The 20140-nt window shown below is 40.0% G+C and overlaps 1 protein-coding gene across 1 annotated transcript in view; it reads right to left on the bottom strand.

Annotated features, from left to right (window-relative positions):
* The window catches only part of abcc6a (ATP-binding cassette, sub-family C (CFTR/MRP), member 6a), a 27225-nt gene extending 7085 nt beyond the window's left edge, over positions 1-20140 (bottom strand). The window contains exons 1-20 of the mRNA XM_053638171.1: positions 19789-20140; positions 18536-18712; positions 16957-17082; positions 13081-13218; positions 10964-11089; positions 9694-9755; positions 8868-8999; positions 7967-8173; positions 6294-6471; positions 5087-5248; positions 4897-4989; positions 3847-4050; positions 3571-3717; positions 3388-3475; positions 2725-2794; positions 1945-2071; positions 1665-1841; positions 925-1092; positions 470-653; positions 166-247 (exon numbers count right to left, since the gene is read on the bottom strand). Coding sequence (XP_053494146.1) covers positions 166-247; positions 470-653; positions 925-1092; positions 1665-1841; positions 1945-2071; positions 2725-2794; positions 3388-3475; positions 3571-3717; positions 3847-4050; positions 4897-4989; positions 5087-5248; positions 6294-6471; positions 7967-8173; positions 8868-8999; positions 9694-9755; positions 10964-11089; positions 13081-13218; positions 16957-17082; positions 18536-18712; positions 19789-19830 — 2690 coding nt within the window. The 5' untranslated portion in view covers positions 19831-20140. The remainder of the gene's footprint in view (positions 1-165; positions 248-469; positions 654-924; positions 1093-1664; positions 1842-1944; positions 2072-2724; positions 2795-3387; positions 3476-3570; positions 3718-3846; positions 4051-4896; positions 4990-5086; positions 5249-6293; positions 6472-7966; positions 8174-8867; positions 9000-9693; positions 9756-10963; positions 11090-13080; positions 13219-16956; positions 17083-18535; positions 18713-19788) is intronic.

Here is a 20140-nt window from a genome sequence, read left to right as displayed (position 1 = left end):
GGCATGTTTCGTTCGGAACAATCAGATTCTACCTGTTTAATGATGGAAAATTGGCCTTCACTTTACCTTTAGGTGTGGCACCTGATTGGTTGGAATGAAAAGCCTGTAGTCTGTTAGAGATAAGATTGGATGCCCCTGTACTAGTATTTCTTTGGTTATACTCACCCAATTAGTTGCTCCTGAGAAAGGTCCCTGGAGAATGGCATGAAATCTGTTACGCTGAGCCTTGAGCAGGACTTTCTAGAGCCTGAAACAAGAATACAAGTTCTCATTTGGCATCAAAATTAATAGCTGAGCAATTTGACTAGGTGTTAATAAGGCTATCCAATAGGGATGCATTAATACTATTTTACTACAACTCAATACCAGTATTGGTATGTATGCAAACCTACTGTTCAAATATGACAAGGTATTATTGCATAAAAAAAGATCAAAAGTATTCTGGACATATTGAAAGTGTTTGATGTACCTCTCTGTGTGGAGCACTCCTTCCTCTCAGAGCTGGCAAAAGTGTGGATGAACTCTGCAAAGGCTCCATTACGGTTCAGTAGCTCCTGGTAGGAGCCGCTCTCAGTGATTTCTCCCTCGACCAGCACCAGGATCAGATCGGCCTGGGGCAAGAAGCTTGTCCCATGGGTCACCAGGATGCGAGTCTGCCAAAAGTAGAACAATGTAAACCTTCATAGAAAACTGCACTGCCAGCCAACTGTTCAGGGATCATTTTTAGAAGTGGGTTTGAGCATTTTTTTGCATACAGTGTGTTATGTCTGACTCCATGCCAAATCCAATGCATGCGAAAAGCTCAAACACTAGCACCCATGTTTGCTCACATATAGTTGTCACATTTACTGATGTTAAAAATGGTGTTATTTCAATTCTCTCTTTGCTCTGTTAAAGAAAAAAAAAGTAAGAGCTTTATTTCACCTTGTCTCTCAGCACACCCTTGGGCCCGATGACCTTATCAAAGATGTGCTGACCCACATGGGCATCCACAGCAGAGAGAGGATCATCCAGCAAATAGATATCAGCTTTCCTGTAGACAGCACGAGCCAGACTCACCCTCTGCTTCTGACCTCCGGACAGGTTTAAACCCTGTGAACAAGTTAGGAATTTTAAAACACACTTGCAAAAAATTGTTATGAAATAACTAAATATGGGAGAAGGACAACCTTTTTCATAGTTAACTTCCTATAAATACCCACCTTTCTTTCTCCACTAGTGACAAAGTTTCCTCACTGTGTACCCCCAATATTTAACACCTCCTTCCCAAGAGAACCAAGCCACCCAGAACCCCAAGTTCCCAGAGTTCTGCCTACATTTTACAGTAGCACGATCATTCAAGCAATTTAATTGAGGGGGTGTACTGCACTTGCAGTTCAAATTATAGGAGCTGTGTTTTGAAAAGTTAAAATGTTAGCAGAAAGGCACTCTTAGAAGGAGAAGGGTTTCTCAGTGGTTCTTTGGATGTGTAAAAAGTTTACACAAAGTTTAAACAAAACTAACCCTTAATGGTTCTTTGGTTTATCTCTCTGCAGAATCTGCAAACAGGGTTTCAAGTAGAATTCTTTTATTTAAAAACACTTAACTATGAGTAGAACCCTTGAGGAACCCTCAGTGATGAGCAAGTTTAAAAGTTTTCTTCAATGAGTGGAATTCATGAGCACCTTCTCGCCGATCTCAGTGGCGTCTCCTGCTGGCAGGATGTCAAGGTCGGGCAGCAGAGCGCAGGCCTCCACCACACGCTGGTACCAGCTCTTCTTCTTCTCCCTACCAAACAGGATGTTGTCCTGAAGTGTAGCATTTTGAATCCAGGCCTGCTGAGGGACGTAAGCCACCGATCCCTACAAAACCATTAACAGAGTCCACATAAAGACTCTAAGATACACCAAGGTGTAATCAGAATGATAAAAACTTTAACATATTTTCTAATTCATCTATTGTTACCTTGATAGAAACACTACCACTTCTTCTCTCTGTCTCTCCGAGCATAGCGGATAGCAAGGAAGACTTCCCACTTCCAACGTGGCCAACAACTGCAACCAATGCACCATGAGGAACTCTAACACTGATCCTACAAATACCATAAATATATTTACACACTGCTGCTAATTGCAATAGGATAATTCATTCATTAAACCTATACCACAGCACATTGACAGCAGCTCTGACAGTAGTTCCAGCTGCAAGGCAAATCACAGGTTTATGTTACTGTGCTTGTTCTAGGAATGTGTATGGAAGAGAATATGTACGGAGACATTTAACATATATGTAACATTTTAGGAAGGATTCTCCAGCGTTAGCATTTTGGTACAGGTAAAACTGTAACCTTCCAGACACAGGACTGAAGGCTTTGTGGTTTCTGCATTTTTTTTTTTGTCTTATTAACTTAAAGAGAGAGAGAAAATAGAAGCTGGTAAAGGAATAAATGTTTATAGCTGCAATAATGTAAGAGATAGCATGAACTAGTTTTATAGATGTTCCACAACATTAAATGTAGCTAAAAATTGATTTAAAAAAAAGTATATGATGTGCCATTCTGTAATAAATAAATGTTTTTAATTTTTAGCAAATTGCTGTGGTATAAGAGGAATAAAACACTTCAGGATGTGCCTTTATTGGAAAATAATCAACTTCTGGGTGGTAAATGTAACTCCACATTATTGATTATTTCCTACAACATAATGCTCCTGAGTGTTTTATTCTTTACATATACTATCGTTGTACCTTTTCAGACATGGAGGACCGTCTTTAGACCAACTGAAAGTCCCGTTCTCAACCACGACACCTTCTTCATCTGAGTGAAACATCAGAGAGAAAGAAAGCAAAGGAAACATCAATAACAAGTCCTCTATAATACACCGCTTGGTGTTTACACAGTAGCATTTCCCCAAACGTGTGCAAAGCGTACATGTACATGCTGTTCTAGTGTATGGGAACCATTAAGGTGAGAGCAGAGGGAGGGGTGTCTGTGAAAGTAAACTTCCTCTCTGGCAGCTTGTGGAATCAAAGCCTCTCCTTAATTACGCACAGTCTAATTAGGATCATCTTCAAAATAGCAGTTTTCACGAGCTGTCTGCAAACACACTGACAGTACGCTGGGCCAAAATGTGTTTGTGTTTCATGAAAATAGAAGGCTGTGTTGAAACCACAGTCTAGCATGGGCTGCTGCATTGCGCCTCTAATTGCGCTCTCTCTCTCTCTCTCTCTCTCTCTCCGCATTTGTCTCTCACTCTCTATAACTCTCCCAAAAGGAACAGGAAGTGGCACGATGCTGCCACATGGCCATGGAATTCTGTTGCACGTCCGTTCAGAGATTAATCTGCCAAGCTAAACACTTTGTGCATATTATAGCACCTTAATATAAATATGTTGTATTGTACAACTCACCCGACTTAAAAGTATCCCTGGACACGTTTTCTGGTTTTAGCTCTTCTTGGCACAAATATTTCCCCAAACGCTTGAGCGAGACAACGGCCTGTTATATTACAAGACACATCAGAAGATAAGAATCTGATATATAATGTGTGGAGTAGAGGATCCAGACACTTTTATTTGTAGAGATGGTGGTACCTGCATGGTGGTGCTCATGGCAAAAGGAAGTTGGCTCAGAGGAGTCTTTAGGATGTTGATGAGTGCCATGGAGACAAAAATCTTCTGAGCGTCCAACACGTTTTTTTCATCTATGAGTACGTACACGGCAAACATGGCAAAGGCGATCTGAGCACGGAGGAAAAATAAAACAAGCACTCGGTTATATTGTATTGCTGCTGAATTTCATAGTAATGTCTGCAAAATGGTGGATGCTAGTTATTAATATCATTATTAGTTATAAACTCTGCTACACACCAGGAAGGACGAAGAGTTGAAGGAAGCGATGGAGATTGAGTAGAGGATTTGGGACTTCTTCAAGGCTCGAAGCTCTTTTTCTCTGTAACCCAAGACCTGCTCAAGGAAAGCTTTTTCCCAGGCATAGAACTTCAGGATCTTTATGCCATTCAGGATTTCATTCATGAGCTTGATTCGGCCATCCATGAACTTCATCTGGATCTCCTGTAATGTAAAAAAAAATTGAAATATGGAGATTCAGGATGGTTGGGGTTTACAGTGCTAACATAATGTTGATTCTTTATAGTAAGTGGGAATAGTGGGAATAATGACAAACATGGCAAAAAGTTCCGGTCTGCTAAAATATTTAAATGTCCACTATTTAATCACAGATATTCTTGGGTTTGGTTTTACCACATTCCCTGGTTGTTATATAAATACAGTATATATCTCAATTATCACAAGCGAACCTACAGTTATGACGTGATATTTCTAGAAAACTGGGTCAGCCAGTGTCTCGCAACTCAGAAGGTCCAGACATAGACACGGGCCAAGGTTACAACCAAAGTACTACAACTTCAACTTTGCCCCAGGGTGCAAGCATCTGCTGTTTTCAAAAGGACGAATAAATGTGGTTGTCTCCCGTCTAAGGAGACGTAGAGACATCAAAGGAATGAGGAGCTTGAATCCAAGCCACACACCCACATTCTGCTCTGTGCTCGCTGTGCTATCTGAACCAGCTGTGGCACTTTAACACTGACCCTTTGTCCGGTCCAGGATTATGGTTTGGAGATGTGAAATTAGTTCAAATAAGTTCATGATTTGCTTCGTTTTTCATTGACCTGAGCACAGCTAATCCCAGAACTGTCTGATTTATTAGTTTTTGGCACAGTTTCTAGCAGACGACAGCTTGAGGCAAATCTGTTTATTGCTGACCGTGTGATACTGAAGTTATATAAACATGTAACTAGTGTAAATATCCTGGGACCGCAGTCCTTCCTTTTTTGACCTGTGTACCCAAAAGGCTTTATTTCATTTTATTTAATTCGTCCAGCGTCTCTGTTACAGCACCTGCAGTTTGCTTCTCTTCTTAGCGATGAATCCGTTTAGAGGGAAGATGAGAAAGACCGTGGTGATGCCAGCCAGAGCAGATGGTCCCAGGTGCTGATGCAAGAACAGTGCAAGAAATTAAGGTTCATGATTACAAATCAGAAATGATAACACGTTTGTGGTGAAAACTGAAACCTCTTGAGAAGCTCACCTGCCAGAGAAAGAAAAGGCAGAGGGCAATCTCGATGGGAGCGAGCCACACGGCGTTGAAGTACACAACAAAATCCATGAGCTTTTGGGTGTCAGCCGAGACCAGATTCACAATCTCTCCTACCGTACATGTCCTCCGCGCCGCACTGTTTATCACCAGAGACTACAGAGAGGGCAGACAGACAGAAAAGCGATCACTTAGGAAGCCCAATGTGACATTGGTCAGAATTTGATCATATTGTGACCTTAGTATTTGAGTATTTATCTTTGACCCTTGCTTATGAAAACGAAACATTTAAGCACACTTTGAGCAACGTATCACCTTTCCATCTATCCATCAAACTGTAGGATGATCGTTGAAGCATTAGGAAATGAAAATGCCAGACAAAAGCTTATCTTTGGCCAGAGTAAAGTACAGGCCAGGCGAAAATGGTCAAAATTCTATATCAAGAAAGCGACATGTGGTGCAAAATGTTTGGTTAATTACTCTACTCCCAGCAAGAGCTTCACTGAGTTGATCACTACACAGTTCTTTAACGACAATGCGTTTTTAGAAACTTAGCATTCCTTGCTTAAATTTTTAAATATATTTTGTTCTTATTAACTTCAAGAAAGAAAAAAAGAGATTATGTTTATGGAGGCTAAAATGGTGTTGACAACAGAAACGAATTTGTTTCGAGGATGTTCCATAACATTAAATGCAACTATAAATGGTTAAAAGCACATAGTGTCATTTATTAGTAAATTTAAAATTGCAATCATTGGCAAATCAGTGTGGTATAAGAGGAATAAAACACTTCATGATTTGCTGTAATAGGAAAATGGTGCACTTCAGTTTGGCTTTACGTTGGGCCTCGTCAGGAATTATTTTCCTATAACAGCATGCCCTATTGTGTTTATTCCGTGCCTATCTGTTATTAATTCTTCTCCCAGATGCTGTACTGTATACTCTGTGGTATAATTGTGTTATACCACATCAACCACAGGGTTAAATCTCAGTCACTGTAATTGTCAACTAAGTTTAAGATGTTAAATTTACAGGTAAGTTCTTGTCAAAAATAGCTGCTCTACAAATTGCTCCAGCTATTTTCGCTACTACAAACTGCTTTCACTTCAGCTTGGGAGTAAACTTAGAGCATGTGTTTACAGCGTCTGGCTTTTTAAAAAAAAATCAGGTGCAAAATCAACACTGCCAAAGAAGCTTCTACCTTCCTGTAGACGAGGCCCATGACGGCTGTCTTGACTCTCATGCCCACAGTGAAGCAGGAGTACATATACTGGTGGTTAAAGAGGGACTGCATGCAGGAGAGGAGGAACATGAGCGTGGCGTAGAAATATCCTTTCCACAGCGGAGCGTCCTCCTCCCTCATAAAGCCCAACAGCAGACTGAGAGGATCAAGACAGGAAGAACACATGACAGGGGTTAAAACCTGTGGCAGTTCATAAAGCGGCTCGAGTAAACACAAAGGAAGTCCTGGACATGAATTAAACATAATAAATTGGGGGGGGGGGGGGGGTGTAAATGTACTCATTATGAGGTTATAGATATGATGCATTTTGCAGTGTTTGGGATTAAGTTGATAGAGAGTTTCAGTTTATTTGAGCTCCTGTGCTAGAATGTGATGAAAATGTAAATCACAGTACAGCTTATTTCTGGTAATAATATTAACCCTGTAATAATGTTTCACACCTCTTTCATTTTCAGATCAAAATGTTTTTCATCATCTAACACAACTGCTATGTAAAGATTGTGCGTCTGATCATTAAAGCAAAATTTAGCTTGTTTTAAAGCCTTACCAAATCATGTATCCTTACTAGAAAAGAAATGTGAATGTACTTCTATGTCATTTTGATATCACAACAAAGATTCCTAGGAATCAAATGGTTAGTTAATTAAGCCTTTAGGACAGAACCTGTTGTTGTTAACAACACTGCTGTACATGCGATTAATGTTAAGAGCTTAATATAACCAATCTCAAATTATACGTATTAAAAGACACGACAAAGGGGCTTCCCAACCACAATTTAACCCCCCGAATGAGGCAGATAGAGTATTTATCTTTGACCCTTTGAAGAAAACAAAACATTTAAGCACACTTTGAGCAAAGTATCAGCTTTCCATCTATCCATCAAACTGTAGGATGATCGTTGAAGCATTAGGAAATGAAAAAGCCCGACAAAAGCTTATCTTTGTCCAGAGAAAAGTGCAGACCAGGCAAAAATGGTCAAAAGTCTATATCAAGAAAGCAACACGTGGTGAAAAGTGTTTGGTTAATTACTCTACTCCCGGCAAGAGCTACACTGAGTTGACCACAACACAGTTCTTTAACGACAATGCGTTTTTAGAAACTTAGCATTCTTTGCCATCAGCTGGCCCTATCTAAATTCCAGACACAATCACTTTTGGTCTTTAATGCAGAGTAAAAAGGGCAATGTTTACTGCCATAGTTTGCTGGTGGTTGTCTCATACTTCTGCCATGGCCGCTTTTTGACCACAACCTCAGCAGTTCCGCTTCAGATTCACTGGAGCAGACGCGTCCACACCGGGCACAGGGCTGTGGTGACTGGTTCTGACCAGCATTCAGACTCTAAGCCATAATTGCCCCTCTGTGGGCATAAACAACCCAATCTCTCCCTGGCTAGGCTGACACCGACTGGCCGAGCACCTGCTACAAACTGTGACTTCCTGTTTTTCTGAGATATCATGAACCGTAAGATGGACACTGAAAAACATTTAAAAATGTGTCTTTGAACCATCAGGAGACAGTTTATTTCAGAGTCTATGTTTATTTAATGTGGAGAATTTTCATAAGCTTGCCTCCACGTACCAAAGTTCATGAACTTAGAGAAAAAAAAAGACTGGACCAGATGCTGTGCTTACCTGAGGACTTGTGGAATGGCAAACATGAAAGCATCATGGACCACAAGGCACAGCGTTCCAGACAGGAAGTAGGGCCCGAAGTTGCGAGCGAGTGTCCGTAAAAGACAGAAGCCTGAGCTTTGTTCCTTCTGCAGCTTCCTCAGGAGCTGGGCCTGATCTGGCAAGCGGGTTCCCAACACCACACTGCTGCTGAGCTGCTTCTCCTGCCTAGTGATGAAGAAAAAAAAACATCAGACATTAATAAGGATGAGCGTTTAACCAACTGTAGTTCTTTGCTTGTTTAAAAAAAAAGTACATGTGCTAAGGAAAAGCCTTTAGCGTACACACAAAGTTCTGTGTCTTTTAAGTTCTTAATTAAAAACAGGGTTGCAGGCTTGACTGCAGTATGCGTCTATTTTCCACAGGTCGTAAAAGCCAATTGACCTCTCACATTTGGAGCTTTTGAAGATGACCCAGTTGACTCAACACTACAACGTATTAACAAGCTGCCACTCGTGTCAGTGGTGTCTGTGCTGCGTTTTTGAGCCATTTACCGCTGCTGTAGTGGGCATCGTTCAGATAGGGATTTGATTGCTCTGATTATATATGAGTCAAAACAACAAAAGGAACTACAACCCTTGCATAAATGTCACATCTTGAGGATTTTAGCTAAGACAAGACCAGAAGTGTGTCGTCTCATGGCAGTTAAATCTTAACACACTGATATGAAATACATTAAATACATCGCTTTAAGTGCAATTTATTAAGCAGACATCACCCAGAACCCATGTACTGACCCTAATTTGTTAAGCATGAGGAAATATCTCTACTGGGACTGAATGGGAATATCTACTGGGACTGAATGGGAATATGAGTATGGATATACAGTGGATGGGATTAGGGATAATAGAAAATTTCATACTGCTGCAGTTTGGTGCGTTCTGTGGTCCATTCCTCTTCCAGATCTGAGAGGATTTTATGAGACGTGTCCTCGTCACGCAGGCACCACAGATCTTCTGCCTGTAGAGGGGTGCGGTACCCTTTAACAACCAACCTGCAGAAGCACAAACACACACTTACATATGAACAAAGATGCTTACAGATTAGGCTTTCTATTACAGTGTGAATGGTACTCCTATTGTACTCCTACTTTGCAATTTATCTACATAAAACCCATAGACAAGGCAGAAAAATATGAATAAAACACAATGGGGAGTGCTGTTGTAGGAAACTAATCAACATTAGGGTGGACTGATTTACAGTCACCACCCTAAAACTTTCCAGTAGCAGTACGTTCCAATGTTTTTAAATCTACTTATACCACAGCAATTTGCCAACGATTGCAATTTTTATTTATTGCAGAACAATGTGATACTTTTTATTCATTTATAGTTACATTGAATGTTTTGTAATGTTTGTAATTCCTGATAGCGTTACAGCAGCTATAAACAGTCATTCCCTCACCAACCCTCTTTCTATATATAAGACAAAGAAATGCAGCTTGTCATGTTATCGAGAAACCTCTGACTGTTACAAAGCATTGACACTGGAGACTCCTTCCGTAAATGCTGAATAAATCAATAATCTCCTCACAGAAGAATTCACCATATCAATGATTATACAAGTTGCTGTTACAGAAAATTAATCAGAATCACATTTCTAAGCAGCTTTAAATGACTAAAAAGTTGATTTGACATAAAACAAAAACATCCAAAAGGCACAGATTAGGATGAGGATGTCTTGCTTACCCACTGAACCACCAGAAGAGCATCTTTGACAAAAATGACGCATCCTGTACAGGGCACGCGTTCTGAAATAAAATTTTAAAAAAACAAATGACCAGGTTTATAAGTGGAACTATTTGTTCCATTTGGGATACTGTATACTGTAGCTGTATTGTGGTGTATACTATTACTATATACTATCATATCAATTAATATGGTTTAGATCAATAACAAAGATTTTTTATTAAAGCATTTTGAGAGGACAGGTTTTATAGTATCGCTTTCTTGGATATCACTTTCTGGGTGAGCAGGGAAAAAAGCATCTGGCCACAGTGCGCTGAGAGTAAACAGAAAATCAGTGAGAGTAGAGTCTGTGTGAGTAAGTGACAGTGTGTGTGTGTGTGTGTGTGAGAGAGGGAGAGACTGGCATGGGCCAAGTTACTACACATTTCCACCCGCAGCTGACCTCAGCTCTGCCCGTCCCCGTCCACCCAATCACGGGCATGAACACACACACACACACACACACACACACACACACACACACACACGTTTCTTCACCGGAGGTCTCACTCAGTGGCATGCTGTGAATAACTCAGGAAGTGACTTAGCCATGAGAGGAGCATGGGGTGTGGCACCCATGTCTGTGGCTTCAACTTCATTACACACACACACACACACACTTTAGCAGGGCACATTTATTGCCCACTATCTCATCATTCTCATTGTTCACATTCCAGAGAGCATGAAGACATGAAATAGACGTAAATAGATATTAGTGAGGTCTAGTTTTATATGTTTCTTATCGGAGACGTAAAAAAAATACAAATACTGTGGTCATGCAGAAGACATCAATGTTAATACGGAGCAAAAAAAGACCAATATTGACCAAACTATAGGTGAACCTGGACTGACTGAGGTTTGTTTATGGGTCCAATTTATTTTTAAAGACCTCTAAAGACTTTCTGTCATGAATTTTGTGTGGTGTGTGTCCTTGCATGTATTCTTCATAGTAAACACCAAGACACTGGGTTCTCTGAGCCGCAGTCTTGGGCTAAAATGGGTAGATATCATTATCAAGGCAGGAGGGCCTCGTTCTTAAAGATGACTCACCAGTTAACCAATCTTCAAAACACCTCCTTGAAGCAATCATGAGCTCTCACTAATGACAAGGCATCACTTACGAGGCACTTGTCCTCTGCTAGTGGGGTGTGGTCTTACTGTATATTCCATAAATCTGACTAAATGACTTGTTGGCTCCCTGAGTCTTTCCGTTTTGATTTGTCTCGTTCACTCTTACCTGGAGGATGGCTTTGCCTGGAGGAGCCTGGTCTGCAAAACAGCTGAGGAAGAGCTGCGCCAGCTGGAGGGCGAAGTACGAGAAAAAGGCCAAGTAGTGCACAATATCAGGAGTGAGACCCTGAAAAAAAAAACGGGATTCAGGAGGGAGTTAGAGAGACAGAGAGATGGAGACAGACCAAGATATTGTACTCTATGACCGTGCATCGCAAATTGTAACCTATAATACTGGCTTCCCATCATTTCTTTCTCGCCCTGCAACCACAGACTTCCCAAGACACATTTTTTATGGTCTACAAAGATATATAAACAATCAAATCTCATTCCTATACATAATATTGTGCAATTCTATGGTATACTACCCATGAATTCATACATATTTATGACGTTCTTTGCAATAATGCTCGTTCTAATACGTTATTGTTTCTAAAGTTACAACTCACACAGGGACGTGTACAGCGGACGCTCCACATAAACGGATCTTAACGGAATGAATGGAATTGAAAACTTATGGAAGGAATCTCCAGTGTCAGCATTCTGTAATAGTCAGAGGTAAGTTTTGTCTTATTACCTTAAAAGAGGCTGGCGAGGGAACGAGGGAATGAAAGGTACAAGTTAACTTGCTTCATAGAAGTTCCACAACATTAAACATAACCATAAATGTATATAAAAAAAAGTACTACATGTCGTTCTTTAATAAATAAAATAATTGTAATTGTTGGAAAACTGCTGTGCAATAAGAGCAATGAAACACTTCAGGACATGATGTTACAGGAAAATAATCAACTTCAGGATGGCAAGTGTAATGCCGCTTCATCACACCACCATGTCGTTGATTATTTTCCCAAAGTGTCTTATTCCCTACTTGCATAAGGCACACTGTTGAGACTGTAGGCTTGCTCAATAGTACAGGCTGATGGGCGTGCTCCTGGCATTAATGATACCATAAAGCTTATTTTGAACCGTTAAGGCAAATCATGGTGAAAACCAGAGTCTTTAATGGTCTGCTTTATATAAATGAATTACGCATGAAAAGAATAGTAAACATAAGGAGTCACGCTACGGTCTGGTAATGCATAGATTGTGTTCCCGGAAGCCAGCAGCCTCCGTTTGTGGTCGAGCAGCCCAAATAAGTGTGTTATTTACCAACTCCATATGCCAGTCATATGTGATTCTAAACACACTGTCAGGAAGAGGTGAGCCTGTGCCATGTTGTGTGAGGTCTGGGCTGCACTTTGCACTGGATTTGTGAAACAGCAAGTCGGGAGTAAACATCTTACCCAGGCTGAGAGCGCACCATGCCAAGAAGCGACTATATTCTTCCCCCCGCCACAGAACAAAACAGGGTCAGCCTTGGTTTGAGCGGTCGCAAAATATAGTTCAGTCAAACTGTCTGCTTCTTTTTTTTTCACTCTCGTGCAAGCATAAAGTCAGCTTTTTAGTAAGGCAGTGAGAAAAAATGCATATCTGTCCTTACCAATATAGCTTGGGTATTTTATTTATTTACTTTTTTTTATTGCAAAACTGCAAGCTCAGGTTTAGAAAGCCATCAAAGCTTTATTGTGATATTTTCACTGCAATACGACTGAGACTTCATGAAAAATGCTCATTACTTGGAAAGATGTCTTTTGTTATGGTCGTGCTCCCAGTAGCACGATATCAAAAATACTTGCATTGCAATAATCAAAATTAATCTTTAACCGCACATTTCTACACACAAATCTGATGTTCTGTCCGTGAAAAGAGAGCGAGCATTCAATTAGATGTATGTTAAAACATTCTGAGCAATCATTCTAAATTTCACACTTGTACATTTTATGTTCTTGACTTCAGTTCATATGTTCATATGACAAACCATAACAAACAAACTCTGTAAGAATAGCTGCCACAAAAATGCTCTGGTAATAGTGACTGTGGAACATGTCGAATTTAGTGCAAAACCTTATGCATATGCATGCATATGTGTTTTTCACATCGTTTGAACATATGTGTATGTACATTTGCGTGTAAGGGCTTGTATACAGGTGTATGTGAATGTGTTGTCTTGCTGGGTTTTAGGACAGGACCGTGAAATGGATGCCCCAGATTGGGGGTGCGTGTCATTTCTCTCACCTGTTCGACGGCCAGCTGGATTTTGGCCCTCAGAGGAACGAGAGAACACACCACGCTGAGCAGCCAGTACAGGAAGAGCACCACGGAGGAACGGCAGCCTCGCACTCGCTCCCACTGGACAATACACACCGCTAACACCTGGCAAACACAGAACTGAGCTTTACTGACCGGACCAGACTCATATTCTGAATCCTGTGTGGAATAACTGTAAACATGATGACAGCAGAATGACTATGTGCTTTGAACGAAAAAAACAAAAAAAACAAACATGAGTCATGAGCAAAGGTGGAAAAAAGGACAGAAAGTATGGGTATGAAGTCAAAACACTGACTGACACAATTAAAAAGTGGAGAGGCAAAATCATACATGAGTGAAATTTGAAAAGCGTCCACACATTTACATGAGCTCAGTATTTAGATAAGTAAAAAGAAATTATAGGTCAGGACGTCTTTTCTTCTCAACATGTCGTATGACTCAACTTGTAGAAAAAGATATGTTTAAGGTAAGGTTCAGGGATTGAATTAGCATTTGTGTCTTTTAGCATAACATGATTTCATTCATATTAACTCAAGAAAAATCTTACCCATATTCCCACACTTATTCATTTGAATTTGTACAAAATAATGAAGCATGAAGTTGATTGATAGTGATTCTCATGGATTTTGACTGGATGTTTTAAATATGGAAGGAATAAAACCTCAGGACATGCTTTTACAGGAAAATAATCAACAATGTGATGATGCGTTGTTTCTATGAAGTTGATCATTTTCCTTTAACATTCTAAAGAGTTTTATTCCTCTTACACTACAGCAAGTTGACAACGATTGTGATTTTGCTTAAGGTTGATCAGCGTGAAACTAGAGTTAGATCAATTTACTAGATGTACTTGTTGCAGTGAAAAAAAGGGAATTAAATGTGTTTAATAAACGGATGGCAAATTCATTTTTCAGTCCCTGTTGTTTAAAACTGTAACGTGTATCTTTATTATGACCAAGACTCGGGTCAGATCCTCATATAAATAAACCGGAGTCTGTATTTCTGCTTGGTCAGTCATGTCGGGTTTATAATGGGATTTCCCCCGTCAACCACGACAGCTGGTTCATGAAAAGCCTTCCTAATAAACCACATGTACAACAAGGCCTTGGTCGATTCTGTGTTTCGCCTTTAATTGTCTTTCTTTTCTTTGTCCAACAAGCCTTCAACACTCTCCATCTCAGAAAAATACAGGCTGACGTTAGGTCACTCTTGTCTCATCCCAAACGTCTTGTGGCGTTTCAGGAATATCTTTTCATGGTCTTATTTTGTCCGACCATCTCCTAGGCAGTGGAAAAACGCTGGATTACGTAAAGCACAGTTAAAAATCAGGCTTCAAGCTATTCCTAATCATGCCTCCTCCAAATCTAAACTGCAGCCTTTTCCAAACCAAACCAAAGTCTCCTGACCTCAGGGTAATGAAGTAAAGTGTTTCAGGGAATCTCTTAATCACTTGCTGGGCCTGAACTTTTCAAATACATCTCACTTTATCTTACAAACAGTAAGTGTATGATCAAAAACATGCCAATAGGTGTTTTTCCCACCTCGTCGTAGCTGCTTTGTAATGGGGTTAGTAATGGCCCCTTCTCTGGAGTGTGAGAGGAAGCTAAAGCATCAGTTAAACCTCAGACTCAGTGCCTACCTAGTAATCAGAAAGGGGAAGTGAGTGAGGTTGTTCTGAGATCTGCATTGCTTGGCTCCTGAATATAGCTGGTCATGCACTGACAGATCTGATCATGGGAAAAAGGAAAAGATGAGGCCCACTTAACCACTCAGACTTGGTGGTGCACCAGAACTTGCCTTGATTAGTCTGATCTTCGAGTCTGTGTGGAGATTTGTAGTGCATAAGCTCTGTCTGCCGCAGAAGGCATGTCTTTGGGTCCATATGGACAAAAAACAGACCAGCACTGAGTAGCTGTAAGACCACTGATGTGAATGTGGGCATGCCTTTGTGTTCATTTATGGAAATAAAGTAGGAGCAAGGAAATCATTGACCTTATATGCATTTTTTCCATAGATTTTGTTAGAAAGATTACAAACATAAGCAGATAGCTAACGTTTAGAATTTGTACTGCTAACACTAGCTACTGGCTAAGATTTTTAACGTTATATAAAGCCGTAAAATGTTCATAATCATCACTAATAACTAATCATGTGATTTTTCTGTAAATTTAAGTTTAAATCCCATTTTGTGTTCACTCCTTGAACAAGATTGTTAACCCTCGTGCTCAGCTTTGTGCTTTACGCTACACGTCATGTATCTATATCTGGCGATATATAGGTGGTAAAAAAATGCAAGCACACAAAAAAAGGTATTTCAAGGTTTTAACGGCAATATTTGTACATAGTTAATAAGTCACCCAACTACGAGCAAATTCTTTTGACCTATATCCCTGAGTGTGACTACATTTTCAATTATTTGCTTTACTATTTATACAGTTCGATCGTTCGATGAGCGAGTATTCACTGGAGAAAAAAACCTGTTTATGTCTTTTACTGTTTTTCACAGAGCTCAGGTCAGTGTTGACTTAGGTGTCTGAAGTGACCACAGATAGGGCAAGAGTGTAGTCTGGATGCAAAAAAGAAACAAAAACCCTCAGTAGTGAAAACTTGTGGCCTTGTGTTTTGTGCACCCACTTCGCTAACCTACACAGTTCAGACTCGTGTTTAAAGTCACCCACAGTGAGATAAATATGTCTGTGTCTGTGCTGGGTCAGGCTACAGCTTACGTAGCTTTGTGTGGTTATGAAGGCTATCTTTGATCTTTAACATGATAAAGATATTTTCTATATTTTTACCTCAGGAACACAGCCAAGTTAGCTTAGCTAGCAAGGTGTTTTTAATCCAAATGTCATTAAATGAGTCTAGAAATACTCTAAAACCCATTTCACAGCTAAAAATTAATCTTCACTTGCCTGTCTCAAAAGTCTTACCTCAGAGAAAATATCCCAAACTTACACAAACCAATGAAAGCTATATATTTTCCCCATATTTTCATAGCCAGTTAGCTAAAATAAGCAGATAGCAGCACTATCCAGCTAAGCTAAGATATGCTAGCCTGACAAGACTGCTGATAGTTTTAAGTGATATATATATTATATATATATATATATATATATATATATATATATATATATATATATGTGTGTGTGTGTGTGTGTGTGTGTGTGTGTGTGTGTGTGTGTGTGTGCATTTATTTTCCAAGATTTTATCTTCCTCAGATTTTGTTAGCCAGATAGCTAACATGAAATGACCAGATTTCAGGGAGGATTTTTAATTTATAAGTGTTCATAATTTTTAGCTAGAGAGGCCTTTTCTCTCATGTAAATCTCATTAAAGAATCTAAAAACTCTCTAAACTCTATCCCACAGCTTAAAATTAATCTTCTACTGCCTGGGTCAAAAATCTTACCTCACAGAAAAAAACCATCATACAAATGTATGATAGTACAAATGTGCAAAATGTACACAACACAGCTATATAGCTTGCTAGCTAGCTACCTTTCTGATGTGTTAGAATGAGGACAGTCAAAAGGTTTGGCTGTAGTTTTTTCCTCAGTCATTTATAACAGTTATTGATTGCAGATATTTTAACGATATTGCATGTCCAAAGAGGATGGAAGTGGAGCCAGGGCTGTTTTACAAAATGATTATTCTTGTCAGTTTTTCAAAAACACCAACACCACCCTTAAAATCCAGCTACTAAAAGAGCCCTGGATGTGTTTTCCTGTGTTTGATTTATGGTTCATCGTTTCCATGCCATCATTCCTGGCAGTGGTTATGATTGGTGGTCTAACATATCATGTATAGCATTAACACTCCAGTGTAATGGAATATAAGTTACCACAGTGAGGCTGCGTATGATCGAGGCCAGGAGAAAGATGAAGTGGCGGTGGATCTCTTGGTTTCGCTCCAACAGGATGTAGAAGAATTCAACAAAGCCAAAGGATGCCAAGAAGAAGCCCAGCAACTATAGGAGACAGATATGAACGGAAATCAGACCTGGGTGAGAAACTCATCTGACTCATCCTTCCGGAAATTACTTTGGTCAGTACACTGCAGGAGTTACGTATTATGTCTGGAAGGATGGTTTTTGTAGGCGGCAGTGGTGCCGTTTAACCCTTTCAGAGGTACACTGTGAAAGTTTCCCTGCTGGAACAGCAAATTCCTCTAAACCAAAAACTTAAAAAAGGGTTCATCAAGGCTGAAGGGTTTGGCTTCCTAGCCTTCCTAGGTTGAACCCTCTCAGAAAGGAAAACCCTCTGTTGGAAATTTTCGACATACAATCTTTAAAGGTTCTCCCAGAAGGGCATGCCAAAGAACCCTTTAGGCAGGGGTGTTCAGTCTTATCCACAAAGGGGCTTTACAAAGGGGTCAGGCTGCAGGTTTCTTTCCAAGTATTCAGCCGCCACACCTGATAGTCAATTGAAGGCCAGCTGATGGAAACAGGTGGAATTAGACGTGCTCCTGACAGGTTGGAATGAAAACCTGCAGCCACACCGGCTTTTTGCAGACAAGATCACACATGCCTGCCTTAAGGGTTCTAGATTTACCTGCTGCTCTAAGACATGACAAACACCTATGATATCTACAATTTATTCCATAAAAAAATATCAAACATAATTATTTTCTCTTCAACGATGAATAAACTGTTAAGGCCCGTTCACACCAAGGACGATAACTATAACGATAACAATAAAGATATAGTTTTAAAAAATCATTCAAGTATAAAAGCTTAGCAGAGTCTACACCACAACTAGAATGATAATGGCACAGAGAAACGGTGTCATTGGAATCACTTTCAGAATGATTTTTTTTTCCAGCTGATGAACGATAAAAACATTGACAGCCAATCAGAATCCATCCTGCTTTAAAAAGCTCACACATTTAAAGCATCAGATACATAACTGCAGAACGTGCTTAGAATAAACAGAACGATATCATGCATTGGTGTGGAGACTAATATGGTTATAGTTGTAGTTATCTTTATAGTTATCGTTCTTGGTGTGAATGGGCCTTTACTCATAAACTGAACATATATGGTAGCTATGTGAAAATCTGTGTATCACCAAGCAAACCCAAACAAGCACCAGTGTGTTACTCTCACCCACAAGCTTTTGCGGTACTGGGCTACCATCCCAATTCGCCATCTCCTTCTCCAGAAACTGCTCCTCAGGCTGGACACCATCCCGCCACATTTGCTTTCATCCAACACCCTCCGGTTTAGCTTTTGTAGCCAATGTGGCTCTCTGTATAATGCCTAAAGCTGTCTCCTGATACTTTCATTCAACACCATTCCTTGGCGCTTTAAGGCTTAATATGGCTGTCCCTGTTATGTCTAAACCTGTCCTTGAGCCTGATGCCATCTGCATTAACTATACAACAGGTTCCTCCAACCAAAGACTACCTGAGAACTCACTCACCAGCTTGGCACTGCAGAGCAGTGAGAGGGGCAGGCGTCCTCGACCATGGCAGTACAAATGAAGACAGTAGAACGGCGAGCAGAGCCACAGGTAGATACAGGGCGCCCACACCAGCACTGTGTTCTGGAAACAGTCGCTCAGTTCAGGGGTGTGTGTGTACCATGTCTGGTTCCAGTCCTGGAAGATTAGAAGAAGAGTGGTGAAGTCATATCCTGATATGCCATTATGAGAAACCTAACGGTATCCATTATTTAATTTAATGATTTCTGATTTCAAAACAAAAGTTTTTTTTTTTTTTTTTTTTTAACTAATAAGCTAAACAAAACCACCACTCCTCCTAAAGAAACCTTGAGTCAATCCACATGTAGGCATGGGAATGTCCTAAAATTACTGGAATTATGCTGAATTCACTGAAGACTCTATCCCAAACTGCTTTTTTTTGTTTTTGTTGTTGTTGTTTAGAGTATTGGTACAATGCTATCCAGGAAACATTGGTGGTTAAGCCCTAGAGATGGATCTGCACACCATGTGCTATGGTGGTTTGGATAATTTTGCCAATCCATCTGCTGTTGATCTCAAAAAGTACTGGAACTCCAACTGTCCATAGCATTGCAAAAAAACATGGTCTGACTTAGCCATTCTCCTTCTTTCAAACCAGATGAATTTCACCTTATTCTATTGTTCTTTCCTCTGTTTCGATTTGTGTGTAATAAAACCCAGAGGTCCAGATGTACATTTCACTTTCTTGCAACTACAAACATTTGACACTGTACTTACTGAATAATTCATAGTAGCTACAGGAAGAATGTTTAGTCAAGTATAATAATGCTGAGAGTTTGAGAAGTTGCAAAGTGAAAAATGAAAAGAACACTGAGTTTCTTCATTGATTACAGTATGTAAGCAACATAACATACTTGTGCATCAATGTGGGCTATATAGCTACACTTGCTTCCATTACAGTGAGTTTGTATTCAGTTAAAATTTCCACTTTTGGTTTTATAAATACGCATTTTGTTTTCTTGTGCATATCCATGTGAACAAGACTCTGCTGCTTGTGCATGCGCATCTTATGGGAACTGGTGATGAGGCATCAGAAGGTCACTGAATAATACATTATGTGATCATATTACCAAACACTTATCATAACAAGCAGATTATTGACATCATATAATTAACATAAACAATTGTAATATTTAAATAAAAAATGTAAATCAATACACAAGGATGATGCTTGACATGTTCTGATCACTCACCCAAAGAGGATCAAGGCCACTGAGGCTGCAGAAAGTATCCATTCACTCTCCTGTTCGTGAAACTACCAAACGTTTCACAGGTTTATTTCGTGGCACTGTTTTGTTATTCAGCACGGGATGCCAGAGTGTGTGACTGTAAGTCCAACTCTCTCTATCCCTTAATAAGTACTCCCTAGGTAGATTTTCCTCTCTCTCTCTCTCTCTCTCTCTCTCTCTCTCTCTCTCTCTATCTATCTATCTATCTCTCTCTCTCTCTTCTCCCATACACCTTGCCACTGAGAGGTCCTTGTTTCGGAGACTGTTTGGAAGACGGGCTGTTTTATGGCTTTTGGCCACTTAGGTGGGTGGTTAT

This window comes from Ictalurus furcatus, chromosome 12, assembly GCF_023375685.1.
Source record: "Ictalurus furcatus strain D&B chromosome 12, Billie_1.0, whole genome shotgun sequence".
NCBI classification, from domain to species: domain Eukaryota; kingdom Metazoa; phylum Chordata; class Actinopteri; order Siluriformes; family Ictaluridae; genus Ictalurus; species Ictalurus furcatus.
The sequence above is the reverse complement of the archived record's forward strand: the minus strand, read 5'-3'. Positions and strand labels throughout refer to the sequence as shown.